Consider the following 27,726-nt stretch of genomic DNA (forward strand, 5'->3'; position numbering starts at 1 on the left):
AAAATCCAGCTTGGAGAAAGTTCTCTCATTGATGACAATCCTCTTACTGCTTGGGATATGTTTATATCGCACTGTTGTTTAAAATTGATGTCAGCTCTGATCGAGCGGACATATAATTAAAGAGACTCTGGCTTCTTTTCTATGTTTAGGATTATGTTGTCTAATGCAGAGCTACTCAAAGTGATGGTCCGCGAGCCATCAGCTGCCGGTACGCGGCCAATTTCCAGATAAAAAAAAAAAACATTATAAAATGCTTATGTAATATTGTATTATTTGTTTACAAAATATATATAAGATTTTTTTAAAAATTATTATATTCATTATATATATTGTTTCCGGTATAAATTAATATTACCAGTCCCTGGCACACTGGAAAAAAATTTACTACTACGTCACTTCAGATAGTTTGAGAAGCACTGGTCTGATGAGATATCGTTGGCAGAGTCGAGTTTTGTAGAACCATCCCTAGCTACTTCCAGCTTTTCTAAAACCGTTTTAATGTTAATCTATACCAGTTATGGGCAAACTGTGACCCGCGGAACTTTCTGAATGCCAAACAAACGAAAAATTACCTTGAAATTTTTTTAGTAGTACGTGTTAGTAGAAGTGTCAACAACAGATTGATGTTCCATATCTCATGCGGACTGCATCCCGAAAAGGCTACCCATGCTTGATCTGTACTATTCCTATTTTGTATTTGTGTGAACTATTATCACAGTGCCATCTTAAGGCATGGACTCATAGGTCAGTTGCCTAGGGGCTCTATATATATGCTGTGATTTGCTGTCAATAAATATATACTACAGGGCCCAGGGATTCATTTGCCCGAGGGCTTAAGATGCTTCTAAGGCAGCTCTGTAATGTACATGGTTACGTTCTATTTCGAATCCTTTGTGGATCCGCATTTGTTAGTGAAAACGTCCGAGATAGAGCGCTGGACTAAATACTTTACTATAGTCTAGTTTGTCCCATCGGTATCCTGTTCAAACCATCCTGTTGCTGATTTCTCTCTGATACTTCAAGATTCAGTAACATAATACAAGAAATAGGCTGATATTGTATCAGTCGCGTCACTCCCGTTTGTATAGATTTGTGATTTTATATCTAAAAGAAGAAATTTATTATTGTTATTGGAATAGTTTAGTGTAGACTGAACCTTTGGGTTCGTTTGTATCATATTTCGAATATCAGCTACTTTTCTCAAATCGTTCTTTTAAAAGCAATTCACAATCCTAATATAAATACAGGAGACCTTTCCCCCCTGATATATAAATATCACGAGAAAGATATTGTTCGCGAGAAGTGTCAACAACAGATTGAAGGGAAATATATATGCGTGTGTGTATTGTGCGCGCATATGTGTGTGCGTGTGGTGCGTATGTGTATGTCAAATTTAATGTACACAATATAAAATAGCAGCCAATAATGCTTTCTTGCCATGGAGACACTGTAATTAGGTATGCCCTGTGCCTAAAGATTGCTTGCCTAATTACGGTGTCTCCATGACAAGAAACTATTAGTCGCTCTTATTTTAATATTGTGTATATTAAATGATATTTATCTTTCACTGGATGGAGTACCTTTTTTTATGATCCTACCTTAACGGAACAGGAAACTATATATATATATATATATATATATATATTCAATTATGTAATGTGATGTGATGTTCTAGAATTATTAAATAACTCAAGGTTAATCCCGACTACAGTACTTGGGATTGTCTTTTCACTGAATAAATTAGAACATTTTTTGCATTAATGTCAGCTGGTGAGTGCCCGCCCACGTGCCCGGCATATAAACATTATCGTTTAGCTACGTCTGCTGTGCACAGAATAGCAGATGTGTGTAGCTTAGTTTTGTCTGTCCACCTACGCTTATACATGACGTCAGCAAACATGGTGGATATGGGATGTCTGTTTGTTTACCGGTGACACTTGAGTCCGACTAAATTCTTCCATTTCTCAAACCTCCCCAACGCCCAACCATGGCTACTCGGAGTTTAACTGAAGTTTTTATATTAATGCGGAATAATGCACTTCAAAGTCGACATATATTTTCCGAACAAGTGAGTAATTCAACCTCCAGTTCTTGCTGCTTATGATACAGTGATGATTCCCAACTACTCTTGTTCTCTCATTGATGACAACACGCTTGAACTTAATTTAATAGTTTCCCTTACCCACTTACCCCCCTATCATACACTCAGCAACCATTAGTTGCTGTTGCTGCCTGCAGTGAATGCATCTTGATCATTGCAGTTCCATATTACATGCAACTTTATAATCCGTACTTGTCATTTTACAACAGGCTTGTAACTCAGTTTTTGCACCAACATAACACTCACTAGCATTTTCCTTATAATTCTCTCATAGCTTATCCATATGGTTTTTAAAAATATATTTTTACATTAATTAAATGTTCATATACGTTGGACCCATTGCAATATTTCTAATTGCGTGAATAAATTTGGTCAGTAATAACAATAAATAATTATTTAATTGCAAATCATAGTAATAATTGTTTCTAATGTAGGCACAAGGCTAGAAATTTGGGAGGAGGGTCAGTCCAATAAATGGCCTCCAGTACGAGACTGGTACTTAATGAGGGTGTTGACCTCTGCAGGATTGGAACGTAAAAAGCCGGAATAATTGTAAAAGCATTTTGTCCGATTCCTTTAACTATTCTGCGAAGGGTGAAAGTTAGTCGATTAAATTGCCTAAGTATTTGACTTTTTTAATTCATCAACCCCCCAAAAGTCGAGAAGTAAAGTTCACCTCGTCGGGATTTCATTTCAGAGTTTAGGGAGCCAATAAACTAAAAACCAACGCCCTAACGATTGTACCAATCCATTCTAACATAAGCATAAGGCCACATAATTGAAAGGATCAGTTAGATGATTAACTGCCTGGTACTTCATACGATCGACCGTGGAAAGGTGAAAGGCAAAGTTGACCTCAGCGAGATTTGAACTTAAAACGTAAAGAGCTGGAGCAAATATCGCTATGTATTTTGACTATTGATTAATCTTCCACCTAATAATAATGATCACAACAGATTAATTGTGAAGTTTACATGATTTTCTAGGGGTTTAAAAATATTCCAAAGTAGGGACAGGGCTACAAATTTAAATAAACTTTCTGAGAAAAACAAAATTAATAACTATGAGAAAGTCGAAAAGGTGTGTCGATAACATAGCATAAAAACGATGATGATTTATTGTAACCTACTTCTAAGCCAGTTTTATAGGTAAAATATTATAGTCGATTGAATTATAGATTCAAAATGTTATTGATACTGAAAGTATAAAAAGCAATGTCTAATCCAGCGAACTTGTTTCTCCTTAAATTTATTTGATCCATTGGTAAATATTAAAACAGACCGTCAAGTTTACTTCCATGATTACCAAACATATAAATACATTGTATTTAAATCAAACATGTTTCTATTCTCCTCGTCGAACGCTTGAATTTTCCTTGGCATGTGTGACGTTCTGATATTCTAAGCTGCAACACTTGTTCTAATCAAACAGCTTTGCTATTTCTTCAAATAAAGATTAGTAAAATAATTTATTAAAAATTACCCATATATATATATATATATATATATATATATATATATATATATATATAGGCATAATTGTCTAATTATAAAGGAAGCAGATTGCTTTTCTTTGGTTTATCCTTCCTAGATATCTATCTACGTAGTGTTCCCCTCTTCGATTAATTCTATGTATTATTTATTGACTTGAGAAAATGTGTTAAGGAAGAAAGATGAAATAATAAGAACAAAACTAGGTGTGATTTTTTTTTGTTTGTTTTTAGATTTTGTAATGGAAATTTACCTGGATTTTAGGAACTGCGTAGAGATGATATTTCCTGGATATCATTCTTGCCTAAATACCATTTATTTCCTTGTTTTCAACGTTATCGTTACTCTCTATGAATTTTGTCATAGACGAATCTTCAGTGGTAACTAATCTCCTACGTGTGTATGTGTATGCATATATATATATATATATATATATATATAATATATATATATATATATATATATATAATTAGAAAAAACACCTTTTATCAATTCAAAATGAACATATATATATATATATACACGCACAAATACGGATGTGTGATAATTAAAAAAAACACCACTACATATTTAAAATCGCAGAGCTCTTTAAAACAGCTTGTTGCAATTAGCCCTTAAGCAAATTATATTCATAAGTGTGACTAGATCTGTTTAACCTAGATCACATACGATAGTAAATAATCTAAGTCATATGCTAAGTCGTAAGACATAAAAAAAATTGTTTTGTTTTTTTTAACCCTCTATCAAACAGTTGTTTAGCTCACAATCAACACTGATCGAATAACTACGATATGAGGAAAGACATTTTTGCCGTGACCATCATGTTTTTTGAAGGATATGTAGGACTACATTATTTAATGTTACCTATTATTTATTCATTTTATATTTTATTGTATTTTTTTCTAGGTAGTGTTTCATTTGGAGAGTTTGACTGTTCTTTTCAAAAGCTTAAGCGACCACGTAGAGGCACTCTGTGTTATAAACATTTGCTATATATTATAACGAATCTGATAAATATTTCTGTTACTCACATATGCGCAATAATATTTGTGTATGTTCTTTTTTTTTTCTTGATTTGAAAAGAAATATTTCTTATATCTTTCTTATTTTATGATCTAAATTACATTAGTCAACAATAATTCCAGGAATTAAAGAGCTGCATTTTTGTTGCGCTTGCCATGTTAAACCGCTGCTTCACGTTATTTAATCAATATTTGATATTTTCAAAGGTTATGTTACCCTCAAGCTTATATATATATATATATATATATATATATATATATATATATATATTCCTTCATTTGTTTGTCATTGACTGCGGCCATGCACCGCTTTTAGTTGAACAAATCGACCCCAGGACTTATTCTTTGTAACCCTAGTACTTATTCTGTCGGGATTTTTGCTGAACCGCTAAGTTACGGGGAGGTAAACACGCCAACATCGGTTGTCAAACAATGGTGAAGGACAAACACACACACACGCACGAGCATATACAGGCATAGATATGTAGGATCTTGCAGGCATGAAGCGGATTCGATCCACCATAGCCAAATTTAAATTAACACTACAACAGAACTTTTCTCTGACAGCAGTTTTACATTTGCGAGATTGCCTTAGCTATGCCGAAATAATGTCTTCACCGGCTGGCTTCTATCAGTTTCCGTCTACCAAATCCACTCACAAGGCTTTGGGTCGGCCCGAGGCCATAGTAGAAGACACTCGCCCAAGGCGCAACACAGTGGGACTGAACCTGGGACCAATGTGGTTGGTAAACAAGCTACTTATCACACAGCCACTTCTCGGTTATATATATTATATATACAAATATATATACATATATAAATTATATATAATATATATTATGTATAGGTACAGGAGTGGCTGTATGGTAAGTAGGTTACGGAAAGACTTCCGCCCTCCCCACCCCCATTTTCTCCCAAATTTGTTTATTTAAAAAAAATTTTTTTTACCAAAAATCCCCGTTTTCTGATACAAAGGTCCCGGAAAATTGCCAAAAATCGGCATTGTGAAGTTCCCCCCGCCCCAACTTCAATTTTGACTTTTTTCCTCAACACTAACCTTAAAACCCTAACCCTAAAACCCTGGTCCTAAACCCATAACCGTTAGTACAGAAATGTTTTGAAATTTTTGTCCGAATCATAATGTCCATATTTTTCTGCAAATTTAGAAAAAAAAATTTTACAAAAATTTTGGGAAATTTTTGTCCGAATCATAATCTCCGTATTGTTTCTCATATTTTGAAAAAAAAGAAATTCTGAAAAAGTGAAAAACGAAGGAAATGGGGGTGAGGGGTGGTAATTTAGAAATGTTGATTTTTGCCAATTTTTTTGCAGATCTGTATTCACTGTAGGGTGGTTTTTTGGGGTGGGGCAGAAGTCTTGCTTAGCTTAGTTACCAACCATGTGCTTCCGGGTTCAGTCCCACTGCATGGTACCTTCGACTAGTGTTTCCTACTGTAGCTTCAGACCAACCACAGCCTTGTATCTGGATTTGATAGACGGAAACTGAAAGAAGCCTGTCATATAAATATATATGTACACCGAGACCTTTGGAAGTATGCTGTGCGTGAGAAAACCCGGCAAGACCAGTGAGAACAGTCAAAATCAAAATCAAACCAAATCAATTCATATATCAGAAAGCAGAACCAAATTGAGGTCGATCAACATCAGTGGGAATTGCAGCTCCGATCGTGGTCGTTGCCGGCGCCGCCCCGTCTAGCCTCCGTGTCGGTGGCACGTAAAAGCACCATCCGTTCGTGTCCGTTGCCAGCCTCGCCTGGCCCCCATGCAGGTGACACGTAAAAGCACCATCTGTTCGTGTTCGTTGCCAGCCTCGCCTGGCCCCCGTGCCGGTGACACGTAAAAGCACCATCCGTTCGTGGCCGTTTGCCAGCTCTGTCTGGCCCCCGTGCCGGTGACATGTAAAAGTACCAACCGTTCGTGGCCGTTTTCCAGCCCTGTCTGGCCCCGTGTCAGTGGCATGTAAAAGCACCATCCGTTCGTGTCCGTTGCCAGCCTCGCCTGGCCCCCGTGCTGGTGACACGTAAAAGCACCATCCGTTCGTGGCCGTTTGCCAGCTCTGTCTGGCACCTGTGCGGGTGGCACGTAAAAAACACTCACGGAGTGGTTGGCGTTAGGAAGGGCATCCAGCCGTAGAAACACTGCCAGATCTGACTGGGCCTGATGAAGCCTTCCAGCTTCATAGACCCCAGTTGAACTGTCCAACCCATGCTAGCATGGAGAATGGACGCTAAATGATGATGATGATGATATATGTGTGTGTATGTGTTTGTGTGTCTGGGTCTGTCACCCCACCAGAAGTTCTGGGGTTGATTCATTCAACTAAAGTCGGTGCTCTAGCATAGCCACAGTCAAATGACTGAAACAAATAAAAGAATATATATATATATATATATATATATATATATATATATATATATATATATATTTTTTCTTTCCTGTAGTTGCAGCTCAGAGCTGTGGCCATGCTAATGCACTGCCGTTTTGCTACAATGTTATTACTGAGAGCCTCCTCCAAAATGTGGCACTTGGTGAAGAATGGAGTTTGATATAGCTACCCTCATTTGCACCTCTTGCCATGATGTAGGTTCATCTGGGACTCTTGACAGGAAGAGGTCCAGCTTTGATTTAAAAATGCCTACATCTACTTTGTGCAGGTTCCTCAGGCACTTTGGGAGAATATTAAAAAGCTGTGGGCCCTTGAAATCCAGGCTGTTGTAGTAACTGGTCCTGAAGTGCAATGGCGTTGCTGGGATCTTTGGCACTATGCACTGTCGTCCCATTCTGGCATTGGTGTAGCTTTCAGTGCCTAAATTTGGCACAATTCCTTCCAGGATCTTCTGGATGTATATTACTGCATACCTCTCCCACCTTCTTTCCATGGAGTAGAGTCTTAGCTGTTTCACCCTTTCCCAGTAGCTGAGCAGTTGCAAAGGGACGATCTTCTTTGTGAATCTTCTCTGGATTGCTTCAAGGTCCGCTGTTAATTTCACACTGTTGGGTGACCATAGCTGTGAGCAGTAATCCAGGCAGCTAAGGACGAATGTCCTCCAGAGGACCATCATGGTTTCCTTATCTCTGGTTCTGAATGTTCTCAGGATCCATCCAGGCAGTCGTCTGCACTTTGTCGCCATCCTGGTAATGTGCACTTGGAAAGAGGTATCATCACTCATGTCAATACCCAGGTCCCTCACTGATTTAGGTTCTGGGATTGAAATTCCCTGTGGACCAGTGTACCCTGTAAGTTTCATATTCAGTTTTGGACGCTGGTAGCACAAGGCTTGGAATTTTTCAGCATTAAACTGCATATTATTATCCTCAGCCCATCAGTAAATTGAGTCCAACTCCTGCTGCAAATGTGCAACATCGCTGGGGTTATGTATTTTCTGTGAGACTTTCGTATTGTCTGCATAGCTTGCAAGAGTGGCTATCTGAGTTCTTGAGGGTATGTCTGAGAGGGCCACTATAAAAAGCAGTGGTCCCAAGAGAGTGCCTTGTGGAACATCGCTCACTATTTGTGTTTTCATAGCTACTACTGCCTGACTTCTATGCATATATATATATAACGGGAAGGTTTACGAAAATAAACAAAAGACGAAGGCAGGTGAAGTACAAACAAACAATGTATTAGTATGGCGCTCAGGAATAGAACAAGTCTTTTACATTTCAAGCCTACGCTCTTTGACAGAAAGATACACAGAAAAGAAACAAGGAGAGAAAAAAATGCGTGTAGGGGCTAACGATCCAACATATATATATATATATATATCGAGATTCGAGTGAGGTCATTGCCAGTACAGCCTGACTGGCCTCCGTAAAAACCACCCACTACACTCTCAGAGTGGTTGGCATTAAAAAGGGCATCCAGCTGTAGAAACTTTGCCAGATCAAAATTGGGGCCTGGTGCAGCCATCTGGTTCGCCAGCCCTCAGTCAAAAATTGTCCAACCCATGTTAGCATGGAAATTGGACGTTAAATGATGATGATAAAATTAGAAAAAAAAAACTTTTTATCAATTCAATAATGAAAAATTAAATTATATTATTTAGAAAGATTAGATATTATAGAAAGATTAAATATAAGATAAAACATATTACAATGATTAAGTAATGTGCAAAATAGTAAATATTACTATTACATTTAATAGTAAATATTACATTACTATATATAATATATATATATATATATATATATATATAGAGAGAGAGAGAGAGAGATAGACATATATATATATGCACATATACACACACACACACACACACACACACACATATATATATATATGTACATACATATATGTATATTTGATATATATATATATCAGACCCCAGTCAAACTGCCCAACCCATGTTAGCATGGAAAACGGGCATTAAATGATGATGATATGTATGTATATATATATATCAGGTAATCTGTGAGAGTGAAGTGGAGTTGCGTAAGGTCAACACAAGGGAGCTGGGCCTCTTCCTCAGACTAAGCTATGACAGTAACTATTTAGATGACCATGACCTGAATAGATTCTGCCCCACCAGGTCACAGAGGGGAAGACCACTCACCATCACTTCAGCAGTGAAGAAAAGCACCACAGAGCGCTGGAGTAGCTGGACTGCACCCACCCAAAATCCTGAGAACAACAATCAGGTGAAAGAAATGATTGCACAAGCAACAGCAGCCAGTGTAAAAACCACCTTGAACAACCACGTAGTAAATTTTAACAAAAAACTATACATGCTGGTTCAAGGTGTAGCCATTGGTGTTGGTGTAGCTGGAGATGTGGCCAGCCTCTTCATGACCTGGTGGGACAGAAAACTTAAACAAATGTTAGCAGAACAGTCCACAACTCTCCTACTCTACAGTTGATATCTAGATGACATTAATATCATAGTTAGGGCCAGCTCTAGTGATGGTAGTGTAGAAACTGAGAAGAATGTAATGGAGAGCATCTAGCAAATAGCTAACTTAATCCAAAGTATCAAGGTAACTATAGATTACCCCACTAAGCATCTCAACAATAGACTCCCTGTACTTGATACTGAACTTTGGTTAGAGACTGAACAATAGAGTGCAGCTCCTCCACTCCTATTACATGAAACCCATAACTTCAAAATATGTTGTTCACAAGAACTCAGCTTTGTCACACAACATGAAAATTAACATACTGATAGCAGACTTAGGATAATGAACAATGTGTCCCCACTATGCGAACCCTATGAAACGAAAAATTATATACGGAACTTCATGCACCACATGCAGTTCTCTGGATATGATCAAAAAGATAGGGTTCAAGTATACAGGGGGACTAGAAAGAAATTAGATAACATTGTACGTAATGATACCAGTGGTACCTGCCCTAGATATAGAAACAAAGAATGGAATAGGATACAAAGAACTTGTGATGAAGCAAACAGGGTGAACACGTGGTATAAAACCGAAAAATATCAAGGAGTGATGTTTGTAGAGGCCACAGCCCATGGAGAACTAGCCTGTAGATTTAGAAAAGCTCTGAAGGAGACCAAACTCAACAATTAGATTGTTGAAAAGCCAGGGAACTCTGTCAGATCACAACTATGTTTGTTTGCAATGAGTCATTCCTGAGAGCATGAGTCCTTCAGGCCATTTGACGTTGGGGAAGTTGAAATCACCCATAAGAAATATACTTGCATGGTGCTCCAGTTGCATGAGGATTTCTTTAATTCTTGTGAGGCAGTCTTCAAACTTGCCTATGTGGTTTGGAGCATCCGGTGGGCAATATGTATTGCATATAACTATATTGTGTTGTCTTATGTATACAATTAGAGTTTTACATACTGAATTTGAGTATGACAGTAAAACCTGGGGTGTGAGGTTATCACGGATGTATACAGCAACTCCACCATGGCTCCTTTCCCTTCTGTCTGTTCACAGTATGTCATATTTTGCTACGTATACTTCTGCATCCTCTATATCAGGGCTGAGGTGAGTTTCCATGAGTGCTATGCATAGGGCTTGATTGCATGCACAAGGCCACAACAAATAGAAACAAGATTCCAAGGGAGCGGAAGATCCTCATGAGGCAACGGATGAGAGTCTGCTTTGTTTGCTGTTGTCATATTTGTAATATGAGAGTATGTGACTGATGAATCTGTCAGTTCTACTATGTGTGACTCTGTGTCACATGTAGGGAGATTAAGTTGGCAATAGAGAATCTTGAAACAACTTTCATATTCTGTTGCTGTTGGAACATGTCTCAATGAAGCATTGTCCTTGCTTCATATCAAACTTCATATCAAATCCATGGATTTGGGGAAGTCTATTTAACTCCATACTCTGTATTTAGAGTAAAATCCAGAAGTCAAGGCAAATGGTGATGATCTGTGTTAGTAACAATTGGAACATTGAAGAATGCTTGTGTGTATGATGGCAATGAAGACAGAACAAGTCATTAGTCAAAAAAAGAGAGGACAGTGTCTTCAATTTTCGAAGGTCTTCTAAATATAATGAAATTTATATTGTTCGTGTCCTGTTTGATCAATTGCAAATTCCAGTGTATCGTAGTCCTGGAGAGGAAGGACTGGCTAAAGTTTTTTGTGCTGGATCTGAGTAAAGTTGACTGGAGGAGTAGGAGAGTAAGATGATTTTTGTTGGGGATGGTTTAGCAGATGGCTAGTTCAGAAAACAGAGGCTGCAGTAATAGAATAACAGGCAGAGAGGAAGCTGTGCCTCTTGAAGAGTATTGTTGATGAGAGATTCATTGTCAGTTAGTTGATGACCTTATTTGGGGTTGCAGTATTGGATGTTTGTGTTTGTGACAGCTCACTGCTTGTTAAATGTGAAAAAGACTCCAGTGGGTATCTTATGTGAGCTTTATAGAAAATAGCAACTGATCAAGGATGAAATATTTTGTGGCCCTAATGAAGAACCTTAGTTTTGCTGATAGTCTTGGTCAATTGTCATCTGTCTGGCAATTCCTAGTCCCCTTCTCCAAATACTAATAAATTTTATTGCTACCTCTCTTTCATTAATGAGTAGACAAAATAGATTTTATTTAATCCTTCTTTGTTCATATGGTGTTATACATGCTTTAAAATTTTATGGTGACATTAATTTTATCAAATACTTCAATTTGTCCTTTCTTTGTTTCAAGCTGCATACACTCTCTTTCAAGCAACTTTGGAATATGTTGTATTGCCATGTGAGAACATCAGAGATTGTGAGGCCTAGTACTAATAAAAATTTCGAGAATTTTTTTTTTTTTTACATGCATGTAGATGAGAGCATGTTAGAAAAATATTTCCTTGCCTTGAAGGAAAAATATCCTGTCTTCTCTCTTTTCTTTCCTCCCTCCTCTTCTCTACATTTTTTTCATTCCATTTCTCTATTCTCATCCATTTTCTCTCCTTTTATTTCCCAATCTCCTCTCTATCCCGTTCCTCTCTTATCTTTTGTTTCTGTTAATTATTTTTAATATTTGAAAATGTCTTTTTACAGGTTGCTGATGACCGGATGGCCCTTGTGGCCAATTCCCAAATGGATTTGGAGTTGGGTCTCAACAGCACTAAGGCAGCACGACTGCCTCCAGTATGGTAAACACTTCTTTTTTTTTTGTGTGTGTGTGTGGGTGCGGCTATTATTAGGTCAATCAAAGATAAAGAAATCTGTAATATTGCTATTACTGCTCAAAATCTGCCAGTGTAAATATTTGTTTTTCATCCTTCCAGGGCCAATAAAATTTAGTAGTAGTCAAGTATTGGGTCACTGTATACTCTTCCTCACAAATTTGCCACATTGTGTCTATGTTATAAACCATTTTTATATAGAGAATTGATAGAGTGCTGGACCTTGTGATATAATAGTTTAAGCCCTTTACTTTCTGAGTTTAAATCCTATTGACATCAGTATTGCCTTTTGTCCTTCTAGGGTCAATAAAATAATCTAGTCAAGAATTGAGTTCAGTATAATTTCACAGTTTTGAGAACTTTTGCCTATGTTAGCTAACATTATTACAAAAGTAATGAATGGCAGAAAATGTAGAGCGGGAGCAAATATCCAATACAAAAGATTCTGCCAATCTTTCCCCTAAATAATGATAATAGTAATAGTTTCTGATTTAGGCATAAGACCAGCAACTCTAAGGAGAGGAGATTAGTCGATACCATTGACCTGAGTACTTGACTGATACTCAATTTTATTGACCCTCAAAAGATGAGAAGCAAAGTTGACCTCAGCAGAATTTGAACTCTTAATGTAAAGAACTGGAACAAATTCTGAAAGGCGTATTTTCCAACGCCCTAATGATTCTATCAGCTCTAATAATAAGTATTTCCGATTTTGGCATAAGGCCAGCAATTTTGAAGGGAGTGGAATCAGTTAGTTACCCCCACAGTATTCAACTGGTACTTATTTTTATCAGCCCTGAAAGGATGAAAGGCAAAGTCGACCCTAAAAGACATGAGGTCTGAAATTTGAGGGAGTGGATTATTCAGTACTGTCGATCTAATATTTGACTCATACTTTATTTTATCGAACACAAAAAGATTAAAGGAAAGTTCACTTCAGTGGAATTTGGACTCAAAAGATATCAGCTAAGACAAATACCATAAGATTGCCCAACATTCTAACAGTTCTGCCAATCCACCCACCCCATTTAATATCTAACATAGATACAAGGCCAGAAATGTTTGTGGGGTAGAGTTGGTTTAATCAACCCAGATACATGTTTGGTACTTTATCAATCCTGAAATGAAAGGCAGTGTTTGCTTTAGATGGATTTGAACTCCGTGCATAATAAATATTGCAAGGTATTCAATACTGTACTGTTGCTATTCTGTTAATTCATTGCCTTAAGTCATGAAGGAGGGATGCACCTAGAAAATTCCTCTCCAAGGCACAAGTCTGGACAAGGTTATTTATAGAAGACTAGCAGTCACCCATGCATACTAGCCTCCCCTCTCCACACCACTGATGTTATCCAAGAGAAAAGCAAAGGCCGATACAGCTTGGTACCAGTGACGTTGCAACTCATTTCTACAGCTGGGTGAATTGGAACAACACAAAATAAAGTGTCTTGCTCAAGAACACAATACAGAGTCCAGTCTGAGAATCAAATTCACTACATCATGCTTGTAAGCTTGACACTCTAACCACTTGGTTAATCATCTTAATCATCTTTTTAAAGACTGAATTCGTCGTTTAGTTTAACATCACCACCTGAGTACTTTTAGTCCACTCTGTCTGTTGAAAACATTTGACCAAGTCTCTAGAATGAAAATGACTAGATAGCTTCATGTGATGATGCCTGCTTCCTACTACAGCAACCTGTTTGTTGTGGTTTCTTTCCTTTCTGGCCTAATCTCTTGGCCAATTTAACACCACCACTTGCCTTTGTTGAGTACTTATAGAAGATTTAATTAAGTTGCAACAATTTATAGCAACTCTCTTTTCTGGGTATGACACAAACATCTTAGACTGCAGCTAGAGAATAGCCACTTGACTGATTGCCATGCTCCAGCCATTGGTACACTGGCATGCTGTCCCTACCTATTCTATTGCTACTATAATCGTCTCTGTAAATAATTGTAGGTTTTGGAGCTAAACTGGTTGTATATATGTATCAGACCAGTATTGTGGTTGGTTTCCCAAATGTGTAACTTTAGAATGTTATTATTCAGAGAGGATATCAGAAAAAGTAGAATATTAACAACATAATGCCTTACAGTATTTAATTGTGTTTGATATTCAAATCTTAGCAAGGTCATATTTGTTTCTCATCTTTCCAAGGTCAATAAAATAAGTGCCACTTATATATGGAGTCAATTTAATCAACTGTTCTCTCTTGCAGAATGTGTGGTCTTACACCTATATTATGATTATCATTTCTCATGCTATGTTATAACTTATTATTTTCCACTGTAGATGATAGAATTGGTAGAGTGATGACAGAATTGCCTTACAACATTTATATGCTATGATGATGTTGATTTACATTCTGAGTTAAAGTCGCACCAGATTTGACTTTGTATTTCCTTCTACTCAGATTGACTAAATAAGCACCAACCAAGTACTGGGGGCATGAGCTGATTAAATTGACTGCTCTGTCTCCACAAATGTGTGGTGGTTTGGCTATATAAGAAGTCATATATTTTTCAAATCAGTGTTTTAGCACAGATATCATTATATCATCATCATCGTTTAACGACCGCTTTCCATGCTAGCTTGGGTTGGACGATTTTGACTGAGGGCTGGTGAACCAGATGGCTGCACCAGGCTCCAATCTTGATCTGACAGAGCTTCTACAGCTGGATGCCCTTCCTAACACCAACCACTCCGAGAGTGTAGTGGCTGCTTTTTACGTGCCACCAGCACGGGGGCCAGTCAGGTGGTACTAGCAATGACCTCGCTCGAATCTTTTTACACGTACCACCAGCACAGGTGCCAGTGAAGCGATGTTGATAACGATCACGCTTGAATGGTGCCCTTTTACGTGCCACAGGTACGGAAGCCAGTTGGCTGCTCTGGCAATGATCACGCTCGGATGGTGCTCTTGGCACCCTACTAGCACAAGCACAAGTGCCAGTAAAGCGACGCTGGTAATGATCATACTCGAATGGTGCCCTTTTATGTGTCACTGGCACGGAAGCCAGTTAGCTGCTCTGTCAACGATCACACTCGTATGGTGCTCTTTGCACCCCACTAGCACGGATGCCAGTCATCAAATTTATTTTGATATTGATTTCGATTTCACTTGCCTCAACAGGTCTTCGCAAGCAAAGTTTAGTGACCAAAGAAGGAAAAGGTACGCATAAGCGGGCCGGTTACACTCCTGGCATAGGCCATAGGTTATGGTCCCATTTGGCTTGCCGGGTCTTCTCAAGCACAGCATATTTCCAAAAGTCTTGGTCACTAGTCATTTCCTTGGTGAGGCCTAATTTTCGAAGGTCGTGCTTCACCACTTCATCCCAGGTCTTCCTGGGTCTACCTCTTCCACAGGTTCCCTCAACCGCTAGGGTGTGGCACTTTTTCACACAGCTATCCTCATCCATTCTCGCCACATGACCATACTAGCGCAGTCGTCTCTCTTGCACACCACATCTAATGCTTCTTAGGTCCAACTTTTCTCTCAAGGTATTTACACTCTGTCGAGTATGCACACTGACATTACACATCCATTGGATCACACTGGCTTCATTCCTTGCAAGCTTATGCATGTCCTCAGCAATCACAGCCCATGTTTCACTGCTATGTAACATGAAAGACATATCTCAGATTATTATTATTAGTACTAGTAGTAGTAGTAGGAGGAGGAGGAGGAGGGCAGCTAACTGTCAGAATTGTTAGCATAGTGGTATTTCGTCCATCTTCATGTTCAGAGTTCAAATTCTACTGAGGTCAACTTTGCCTTTCATGCTTTCAGGCTCGATAAATTAAGTACCAATGAAAAAGAGTTCATCTAATTGTCTAATCCCCTCCTGCAAAATTTCAGGCCTTGTGCCATTAGTAGAAAGGATTATTATTATTATTAATAGTAATAATAACAATAAAAATAGGTTGGTGAGCCGGAAGAATCATTAGCATGCCTGACAAAATGCTTAGCAGCATTTCTTCAGGCTTTACGTTCTGAGTTCAAATTCCAGCAAGGTTGACTTTGCCTTTCATCCTTTCACGGTCAATAAAATAAGTACCAGTTGACACTGGGTTTGATATAAGTGATTAGCCCCCTCTCCACAAAATTTTAGGTCTTATACCTTTAGTAGAAAGAATTATTATTAAGGCAATAAGTTGGCAGAATTGTTAGCGCATTAGACAAAATGCTTTGTGGCATTTTTTTCTAGCTCTTTATGTTCAAATTTCACTGTGGTCAGCTTTACCTTTCATCCTTTTATGAAATGTGGCACAGTACACATCTCAGACATGACCAACTGTGCTTGTAGAGTTTATCTCAAATCATTAATGCCTCTAGTAGCATTGCCAGGTGAGGGATTTCTGATAGTTATCTATAATTTTGGGGTTCAAAGTTCTCTGAAACAGGCCAACCATTTGTGTTTCAACAATGCTCAGTTTCCCCAAGAACCTCATTGTCTTTCCAATAGTTCCATACAGCAAGCTAATATAGAAGTCCCACTAGCTACATTCCCCAATTGGCTGAGAGCTGGAGCAACTGGTGATATTTCAAATTCAGATCTCGGTCTTCATTTGATCCAGGACTTCAGCCCTGTCAAAGAGATAAGCTGAAGGAAAACATGCCTTATAAAAGATGACCACATCTGTTCATTGTCCAGCACACCCTGCTAGTGCTGTAGCATCGGCACATGTCTGTATCAGCCATGACAGGTTGAACCTTCTGCTCAGAGGATGTTGACATTAGATGGATTGCTTGGCCAGTGAAAGACATCCCTTCCACAAGATGTAAAAGAAAAGATGCCCCACTCTGGTCATGTGAAAACTGAGTCAAGGAATGATGATCAGGTGGCAATATATGACAGAGATGATGTATACATTCATGACCTTTACCCTACTTTTCAGGGATAGTTTCTTTTTAACCCATTTCTGGGAAGACTAGTCACACTACTCATAACCTAGTCCCATTTCCTGTCCCACTAGATGTCAGAACTATACCAAACTTCTAGCAACTTCACCAGTTCATTGGGCCAACACTCTGTGACACTGGCAACAGCATGAGCTTGCCTCTCCTGATGCCAAGCTGCAAGCCCACTGACATTTCAATAAATTTTTGCTCCTGTCACTATATCAACCTCCAAGATGTCACACTGTGGCATTGTCTACATATCCTGACACTGCTCTTCTGTATTCCAGTCTAAATTAAATGCTCTTCAACTCCTACAATTTCTGCAACAGTAACTCCTGAGTTTGTGCATACAAAAGAGATGTGGGAAGATATTTTTGATGGACCAGGCATATGGTTTGAAGCAGTTCTGATTGGTGACCATATAATTTGACCAAACAGAATGTCACTGAAAATGAAACTTAGGGCAGTTGCCATGTAGTGACACTTGTCCCCTACCAAAAGCTTCTGATGAATCCAAACTGCTCTAAGCCTACCACAGCCAAGTTAGTTATCCATTCCCTTTATGATGTATTGCATGGTTATGGTTGTCATGGGCAGATCACACAATCACACAGGTTTGCACTTTCTGACCATACAACTAATGACCAGCGCCAACTTCTTTCTTAACACCTTGGTCAAAATCTTAAACTCTGCATTCAACAGAAGTTGTGAGTCAAAAATATTAATAATGTTCCCCTCAGTTGCATGTTTCCTCAGCAACACTGCCACTTACTGTTCTGCTGCTAGATGGCAGACATCTACTGAAAGCTCTTGGACAAGTCTGGCATATTAATGTAAAGTTCTTTCCTAATCTGTCTTTTCGGCAGTGTCTTGGAAGATGAGCTTCTCAAAGTCACTTCCTTTGTATTTTTTTTGTGTCTTTTCTTCTATGATCCTCATCAACTCACTATTGTTTCTATTTTCAGTAATGTCATTTATTTATTTATTTTGTATTTGGTAATGTTGTTTTTTGATGTTTTTACTGTGGTTGTTTTGTTTGCGTGTTTTCCTATTTTAATTTTTTATTGTTAGTGTTATTGCCAGTTTGGCTGCTACTGTTGTTGTTATCAGTGGTAGTGATGTAGCTTTGTGACAGGTTACTGGGCTTTTTGCATCCCCATCAAATCTTCTGGCTTCTGGCGGCTTGTTATTTATTTGCTTCAGTTTTTTTTCACATCATCCAAAGATCTCTTGATGGATCTTTCATTTCAACCTCATTATATCAGAAAGTCTCAGATTTGGAGAAGTTAAGTTTTTATATGTTTGTGGGTACTACAATTGGCTTATTTTGGTTGTAGTTGCTTTTAGTGGGGTGGTGGTGTTTTTGTTGCTGTTTTGATGTAGAGTTGTGCTGTGCAGGCCTTCCCTATTTTGCCCTCTGATATAGACAGAAGACTCTTAAATATTTAGATATGACATCTAGCACTTATCCCTTCTACTTCTATTGTCAGGTGAGTGCTATATGGTAACTTGAGCAGGTTTGGGATGTTTTGACTTTTCATGACTCATTTGGATTAGGCTCTCCACTCCTATCTCTGAGCAATTCTCTTTAATCTTAATCAAGGCAATGGAATGTCTTCATCCTCCTTTTAGAGAAGACATCTGATGTCCTATTTCATTTTTTTTCTAAGTTCCACACTACTTTCAGTCAGTTCCACATCTGTGCAAATGTCATCCTTATTATTTACTAACCTTACCTGCCTATGCAGTGGTATGTCATCATGAATTTTTTCACATTTTCCATCACCTCCAGAAGTGGAGCTAATATAGCTTTTCTATTGTCCCTCTGTATCAGTTCTCTACTCTTCCTTCATTGATCTTTTATTCACTCTGTGACTTTTGCTGTGTTTTTTTTAATCTATTTTTATGATGTTGCTCTTTGCCACAATGGAAGTGGTAGTAGGGTGTTGCTTTGTGCTGAGGTATTTGATTGACTTCTCTTTGAAATGGAGGTGGTAGAATTGTTGTTACTGCTGCTCTCATCACTTGGCTTGTTGGTGTTGTTACTCTTTCTTTCACAGGTCATTTTTTTTCATTGCTGCTTGACAAATTGTTGATTTTATCATCCCTGTTTTCTTTATCAGCATCTAAGACAGTGTTAATGGTAGTAGTTGCATTGCTGATTGAGATTGAGAAAGGGAGAAGCCCTCCTCAATGAAACAACGAGTTAGGAAGAGGCTTTCAGTAGCAACCTGTCCTTGTAGCTTCTATTTCCTCCTATTTGGTTATCAAAATTGCCATTATGTTATATGCTTTGAAACTTTCTGATAATTTTTTTTTTACCTCTGGGATATAGCCACAACATGTTAAGATACAATAGAATCTATTGGTCCACCATAGTCTTGGTCAGATTACAACAAGATGCAATACGAAAATTAAAAAAGCAAATCCATGAAAGGGGCAGATTATCAACAATTGTTTTCTGGCCTATGGGGTGACAGAAATACAAGACATACATCTAAAAGTGATAATAATTCTGTCTACTATTGGCATGAAACCTGAAATTTTAGATGAGGGGGTTAGTCATTTGCATAAACCCCAGTACTCAACTGGTACTTTATTTTATCAGCCTCAAAGGATAAAAGCAAGGTTGACTTCAGAACATCAAGTTGGAAACAATACCACTAAAACTTATAATGATGATGATGATTATAAGTAGAAGGCTTCAAATTTTCTAGCAAGTTGTATTGACCCTGGTACTTTATTTTATCAGCCCCAGAATGATTTAAAGTTGAAGCTGATCTTGACAGGATTTCAACTCAGAATATAAAATGACTCAGAATAAATATTCTGAAGCATTTTGTTCCATGCTCCAATGATTATTCATCCACCATATGATAATAATAGAAATTATTTCAAATTTTGACAAAAGCCCAGCAATTTCAAGGGGCAAGAATTAGTTGATACCATCGCCCTTAGTACTTGACTAGTACTTTATTTTATTGATCCCAAAGGCATAAAAATCAAAGTTGACCTCAGCAAGATTTGAGTGCCAAGCATAATGAATTGCAAGAAATACTGCAAAGCATTTTGTCTGCCATCCTAACAATTCAGCTAGTTTGCCACCTTAATTATAACAATAATTCTTTTAAACTTTGGTACAAAACTAACCATTTTAAAGGGAGGAGGTCAGTCAATTACATAGACTACAGTACATGACTATTACTGTATTTTATCGACCCAAAAAGGATGAAAGGCAAAGTTGACTTCCCTCAGTAGTATTTGATGGTAAAGATAATACTTTTTCACACAAGCACAAGACCTGAAAAATTCTGGAAAACGAGAGAATATCTTTGCTTAGCAGTGCATAACTAGGTGCCAATAGACACCAACACTGGAATGAGTTGCAATGAAAATCTGAGAGGGGAAACATGTGAGAAAGGTATTTTTGTATATATACTATGACCAGAAGTGGACATTATGAATGAGCATTTTCTCCCTGGGCAGTAGAGAATGGCAGAGAGAATAGCAGAGAATAGCACAACCTCTAATTAAATATATATATATATACTAGACTAGACTACACTACTCTGAGTTTCCCAAAAACATAATTTTGTTTTGTGGGGTTTTTTCTTTTCCAGGTTAATTCGATGAATGTGACATCAAAATCATTGATTTGGCTGCTATTTCTTGCACACCCTGCTGCCATGTAACAGATATTTGAGGTCCTTTATTTCAAATAGCTGTTATGTGGTAGCAGGGCAAGTTAGAAATGGCAGCCAAATCTTTTTGAAGGTGAGAAACATTGAATGCACTCAAAAAAATACTATTTCACATCAAGGTTATGAATGGGACTCTTACGAAATATTTACCATATTTTTAAAGTCATTTTCACTTTAAAATATTTTAAAATATGCCAAAAAAATTTTTGTAATGATATTCGCTTGAAAATAATTCTAAAAACATTCGAATATTGTCTATTTAAAGAAAACTAAAATATAATACTTACTGTACAAATGGCTTACATTTTTGAAATAACATTCACTTAAAAATGTTTCTAAATGATTAAAATATGAATTAACAAAAACGAAAATAGAAACATTGAATGTAAAAAAGCTAGTCACTGTTTCTAAGTGAAAGATAAGAGTTTCTTCCCTTTCAGGATTAAAATTATTTTTGGAATATTTTCCCATTATGCACTGTTTCGGGTATTTATACCTTGAAGGCCTCTAATATCTTAAAAACTACTTGTCTAATTTATGCAAACCTTGTTTTATTCTGTTCATATTAACATTTTATGTATATGTATGTGTATATAAATAAATATATATATATATAATATATATATATATATATATATATATTATGTGAAATAGAAAGATGAATAATCTTGTAGTAGATTAATCAAAAGTTTAACCGATACCTTAGTAGCAAAAATCACAGCAGTAAACAGCAGTAAACAGCTCCGCCTCTGTTCTGTTTTTGTTTTTCCAACGGATTTCCTTTTTTCTTCCTGAAGAGAAAGACACAATATGGTCCCATTATTCAATCGGATTTTGGTAATTTGTGCCTTTCGAAACACGTGTAGAATGAAATAAAACGATTTCTGTTCAATCTGCGTTCAGCTCCATTTCTTCAATTCACCAATATATATATATATATATATATATATATATATGCTGAGACCCCCTTCGGTCATGATTGACCATGGGATTGCACCTAGAAAGTTACCCTCTCAGGCACAAGTCCAGGCAAGGTTGTTTATGGAAGATCAACACTGGTGGTATACATACCGGCCTCCCCTCCATGCCACCAGTGTTATGCAAGGGAAAGGCAAAAGCTGATACAACTTGGCACCTGTGACATCACAACTCATTTCTACACCTGAGTGAACTGGAGCAACGTGAAATAAAGTGAAAGGCAATTTCTACCTGCAACAAGAAATGTGTGTGTGTGTGTATTATGACTAACAGAAAACTAACCAGCGAATAGGTTCTCTAGTAGTTATTTAAAAAAATTCTAAAATCAATGCTACTCTTATCTTTTCTGAAAGATGTATCTTACTTATAGCAGTATTTCTGAAAATACAGATCTCCAATGCTTGTATTGAAAATCATAAATAGCTGGTCATTAGATAATCAATAAGTCACTCAATCTTCTGCTATTTACTTTTTGCATGGTTTTATGAATAGCAGTCTCTTTTGTAACAATCAGAGTATGTTTAGGTCTCAGCATCCAATAGATATCCACTCTTAGCTTAGATAGAATCAGAATATTTGCAATAAGGTTGCTTCATAGCCACTCCACTTGTTTCTTTAACAGTCTCTGTAATGGCTTGCTCTTTAGCACTCAATGTTTTCTCCCCATTGAAGTGGAAATTAAAAGGCAGAATTAGTACTTCTCCATCTATCAGAATCAATTAAATGAAGTAGAGATATATACATAGTTATATATTTAAAGACTTTCTCCTTTTGCTTTGGTTAAACTAAGATATAATTGTTTGTTTCTGCCACTCTTCTATCCAGTTTTTCCATTCACAATACATTCAATCTGAATTTTAAATTCATTTAAACTCTTTTAGATGTGACTTCCAAACAGCAGTAAAGGTTCCATATTTTGATAGGAGAGGAGGGAAAAGAGAACCATGACACAGATGAGAGCTGGTTGCAAATACTAGATAGACCACTGCAGGCCATTAACCAGTTTTGTGGATGGACTAATGGCCCAATCAGGCAGCAGGCAATATTGTGTTATAAGAACTATGTGCAAGGTATAGCAAAAGGAAAGGAGGAGAGCAATTAACTCCTGGGTCAAGTGTGAAGTGACACAAAATTTTCTCCAGATTTTCATACCAGAAAATACTTTTCCCCTGTAACTAACAATCCTTGCTATGCTAGAAGCAAACTGACATTTCTGGAAGAAAGCCTGATAGAATGCAATATGTCACATGTATTTAGCTTGGATAGAAACTAAAAGTAAGAGGTTTACTAAAGTTCTGTGATATAAAATTGAGAAGCATGAACTGTTCCAAAATTCCAAAGCAGAGTTATCATATAAATTCGAATGTCAGTTGGGAAAAATGTATTTGTAATGAAGATAGTGAACTTACTTTCAGTGATCATGAAAATAGATATGGAAAGTGCTACAATAAGAGGTTGTTGAATGAAGAGTTGAAGTGGAAATATAAAAGAGATTACAAGAGAATGTTGAATGTAGAGTAAGACTACTCCGTATGGGACTAACAAACAGACCAGCTTCTGAGGCTAACTGCAGTATAATTAGTAAGGCTTTAAAGATATGAAGATATAGAAAACAGCAGGTTCAGGTTCAGTTGCTGAGATGTTAAAGCTATCAACTAATATTTTAGTAGTTACTTTCTTAGTAAATCAAGTTTTGTTGGAAGGTGTTGTCATTGCTGACTAGCATAGCATCAACAACATCAAAGATAAAAGAGGTGCACTGGGAGACAATTACAGAGGCCTCAAACTGATTGGTGACTTTTAGTAAATGCTAAAATGAAATAGTTTTTTATTAAGGTAAAGAGTTAAAATTAGGATACATCTGGAAATTGCTGCCAAATATTTAACTGTTTTTCTCTGTGTCACAAGTTTGGCTAGTTACAGCTTATCTGGGAATTTCTTATGATTTCTTTGCTCTTCATGCTTTTAGCAATAAACACACACTAATTTCCATCAGATCAAGAATCTTCAGGTAATATGAAGAAACATACCTTGTATTTATATCAGTACTTCTTTAGAGAAATTGTTTTGAGTAATTCTGTTGAAATTTCAGTCGAGTCAGATTCCATCTTTTCTGTTACATATAGAGCATTATATGTATTTGCCTGACCTTCTCTATTAATTTTCTGGAAATAATTAAATACCACAGTTTCATATCTGTACTCCATGTTTTTTTCTCAAAACATTTCAGAATAACCTTTTAACTCAAATTTACCATCTAATTTCTTACTGAAAATTATACAAATTAAATATTAATTGAACCAGCTTTATCTAAATACATCTAATTATTCCTATCTACCATACTAGATTATGGGTGCTATCTCCCACTTCAAATTATCAATTATTTTAAATTTCTCATTCATCAGGGTTGATGGTGTTGAAGAAGTACAATATGAAATATCTCGGATTAAACAAAAAAGTAAGTCCAAACATTGATGATATACATTGTGATTAAAAAGAGAAGCTATATTGTTTTAGAATCAGATGATGTGTTCTCTTGTATAACTTGTCTCTCTTAAGTTTCTACTCTGAATCAGTTCTACCAGCTACCTATACTACTTTTAGCTTCTGTGTTGTTGTTATATTCATATCCACTTGTGTAATTTTTTTGCCATTAGTTTAAGTTATTGGTATTTTGCCCATTTGGAATTATATTATATTATATCTTTATTATATTTTTATCATTCATGTATTTTTATTAGGTAAAGTCTGTTGAAAGGTAATTTATTGACTTTGATGTAATATTTGTAATGTAGTGTTGTAAGTAATCAATATATATGCTGTTGAATAATTTGCAAAAATAAATATTGTTTCTAACCTGAATAGTCCATTTAAGCTTCACTAATTTATTCAATAGAATCTTGTACCTCAATAGTAATGTTTCTGTGCTTATTAAATGATAGCTCTTTTTTTAACAAAGTTGTATATATAATCTTCATGTTTTCCATCATCCCCCTGGTAATTACACTCCTCCCCAACATAGCCATAAAGAGCAGAAATTGCAATCACAATAAAAAAAATGCAAAATGAAAACATAGCATGATGGTAAACAGTCTGAAAGTTAAAGAGACTTTTTATACTTGCACCAACATATCATGCAAGTCTCTTTTTAGCCACTTAGTCTGCTGATCATACATCTATATGGCCTTCTCATTAACAGCCTAAAAAGCACCTTGCATCTTGCTGTGCCTTATGAGCACAGTAAACATAGAAGATTTAGTTAACTCTGACATTCCCTGAGAGAATTTGTTTATGACATATTTATAGCTTGAAATAAAAATTCATGCAAGAATCATCATCTTTGTAACATCCACCCCACTCTCACCTCTCTGACTACAGTTCTATTGCTCAATTGCTGTAGTTATATGAGAGCTGAACTATACATATGCCTTCTTTTTTGTGTTAACAATAATTCCTCTTCTTGGAACTACCCCCCTTGCCACCCATCCCACACGCCCAATGTCATCCCTTATCACTGTATATCCATTGAACTCCTATTTCACCTGAATGCCCTTTCATCCTTGCCATTGATACCCTTTTTTTTCGTAACTAAATATATCCACCCTTATGTACACTTCTGTCTCCCAACATTTCACCTCATCCCACCTACCTACTCATCAGCCATCCTTGATTCTCTGCCCTACCTTTTCTTATTCTTTCTTTATCCAATTCTAGTAATTTGAGGGTACACTCTGATATCTCATCTCCACCATCTTTTCTCTCTTTCCTGCTGAGGTATCCATGTATCTCCTCTACAGCAAGACACCTATTCCTGTCCCTCTTTTCTACACCTGGTACAATGCCTCTTCCCTCAATACTGTACCCCCACTCTGTGTAGGGGTCGTGTCTTGCATGTTACTAGTGCTAGCCAGATCCTGTGGAATTCAATCCATAGCAGCATGGAAGATTGACATTGGTGAACAGGAGGAGGAGGATGACAATGACAACAATGTTGATCTCTGGCTCCCAGCAGAAATTTTAATTCATGTCACTCTTTGGTTTCAAATATGCATTATAATTGAATCTAGAAATATTTCCAAAATTATTTATTTTATTTACTGTATCTTTAAGATTACTTTTATTTGTTGACTGGTGTCTGTGACTCAGAATGTTCTCAAGTAGAGATTTCACCTTCACCTTTTCTGTTTCCTATTGTAGTGAAGGAACTGACAGTTCTTCAGGTCAGACACTTGAACCTACCCACCATGGATGACAGTATTGATGAGGAGCATGTCATACAAATCCAAACGCAGGAAATCACCCAGGTCTGTTTTTTTTATTTTCCCAGTCTTCATGTTGCTATATTTACTTCTTATATAACCTAGTTGTTTATATGGTTGTTAATCATTTCCCTAACAGGAAATCATGTGTACACACCACATACATGTAAACACATGCATGCATACACATACACATGCATAATCTTTTTGTAGTCACATGACCTGCTAGAAATAGCAACTAAAATTTCTCAAATCACACCCTAACCAGCATTAAAAAAAGATATAGATGATATAATCCTGAGAAACATTACTGGAAAAGTAGTTATGATAATTGTTACTGGAATGCTTTTGATCAAAGACCTGCTCAATCAGAGCCAAAAAATGGTGTATAGTTGTTCATAGTCATTGATAAGAGTTACATAAAATGTAGTTTATGTAACTCTTATAACTATAAAATGTACCTTAATTCCCATGTGGCATGTATTTTTTAGTAAATATATTAAGGCCACGTGAGGCCATAATCCCGTGGCCTACACCTGGGATGTAGCCAGCCCACTTATGCATTCCTTTCCTTCTTGGGACACAAAACTTCACTTGTGAAGACCTGTTGAGGCAAGTGAAGATCAAAATCAAAACCGTAATCTATCAACATCAATGGAATTTGTAGCTGTGATACCAGTGCCAGTGGCACGTAAGAGATCCATTCGAACGTGGCCGTAGCCAGTGCCGCCCGACTGGCCTCCGTGCCGGTGGCACATAAAAAGCACCATCCAACTGTGGCTGTTGCCAGCTTTGTCTGGTCCCCATGCCGGTGGCACGTAAAAAGCACCTTCCGATCGTGGCCGTCTGCCAGCCCCGTCTGGCACGTAAAAAGCACCCACTACACTCACGGAGTGGTTGGCATTAGGAAGGGCATCCAGCTGTAGAAACACTGCCAGATCAGACTGGGCCTGGTGCAGCCTTCTGGCTTCCCAGACCCCAGTTGAACCGTCCAACCCATGCCAGCATGGAAAGCGGACGTTAAATGATGATGATGATGATGATTCTGTTTTGGGGGTAAGATGGAGGAACTGAGATCTATTTACTCAAGATTACATGATTGGGGTGGTGTTTTCTTAAAGTAATTGTTCTTACAGTTGCATACCTGTCCTACTGCTATTGTGCCTTGATGTACCAGTCATCATTCCCTAAACACATACTGTCTCCATCAGAATGGAAATAATTACAGATTATTCGTCTTGCAAGTTATCTCATGACATCACTACTGCCAGTGCTACAAAAAAAATGCACCCAATACACTGTAAACTGATTGGCATTTGGTAGAGCATTCAACCATTGAAACCATGACAAAGCAAGCATTGGAGCTTGACACAGCACTTTGGCTTGCAAGACCCTGTCAAACTGTTCAACCTTTGTCAGCATGGAAGATGGATGCTAAATGATAATGATAGCAGTGGTGACAGCACTGAATCAGTTCTAAATTCTTGGTTTGAGTCCAAAGTAATCTCTACACAGAGTTTAAAAATGGAATGAAAAATGGGAGAGCTAGTAAGTATGAAGAAGCAAAGCAGTTATAGCAAGGGAGACTCACACTGATGTTGGTGACAAAATTAGATGAACTATTTCAGGAAAGGGAGTTGTTGTTTAGTCCCAAT

The 27,726-nt window shown here is 37.2% G+C and overlaps 1 protein-coding gene across 2 annotated transcripts in view; it reads left to right on the forward strand.

Moving 5' to 3' along the window:
• The first annotated feature begins 1,858 nt into the window (after positions 1–1,858).
• Positions 1,859–27,726, forward strand: part of LOC115212817 (syntaxin-16) — a 32,939-nt gene continuing 7,071 nt past the window's right edge. Inside the window, exons 1-4 of one of the 2 annotated variants that reach the window (XM_029781550.2) lie at positions 1,859–2,068; positions 12,099–12,193; positions 24,218–24,270; positions 26,010–26,116. In XM_029781550.2, coding sequence (XP_029637410.1) covers positions 1,988–2,068; positions 12,099–12,193; positions 24,218–24,270; positions 26,010–26,116 — 336 coding nt within the window. In that variant the 5' untranslated portion in view covers positions 1,859–1,987. Of the gene's footprint in view, positions 2,069–12,098; positions 12,194–24,217; positions 24,275–26,009; positions 26,117–27,726 lie in introns of both variants that reach the window. The other variant, XM_036503835.1, reaches the window with a different exon arrangement.

Source organism: Octopus sinensis, linkage group LG6 (assembly GCF_006345805.1).
Source record: "Octopus sinensis linkage group LG6, ASM634580v1, whole genome shotgun sequence".
NCBI lineage: Eukaryota > Metazoa > Mollusca > Cephalopoda > Octopoda > Octopodidae > Octopus > Octopus sinensis.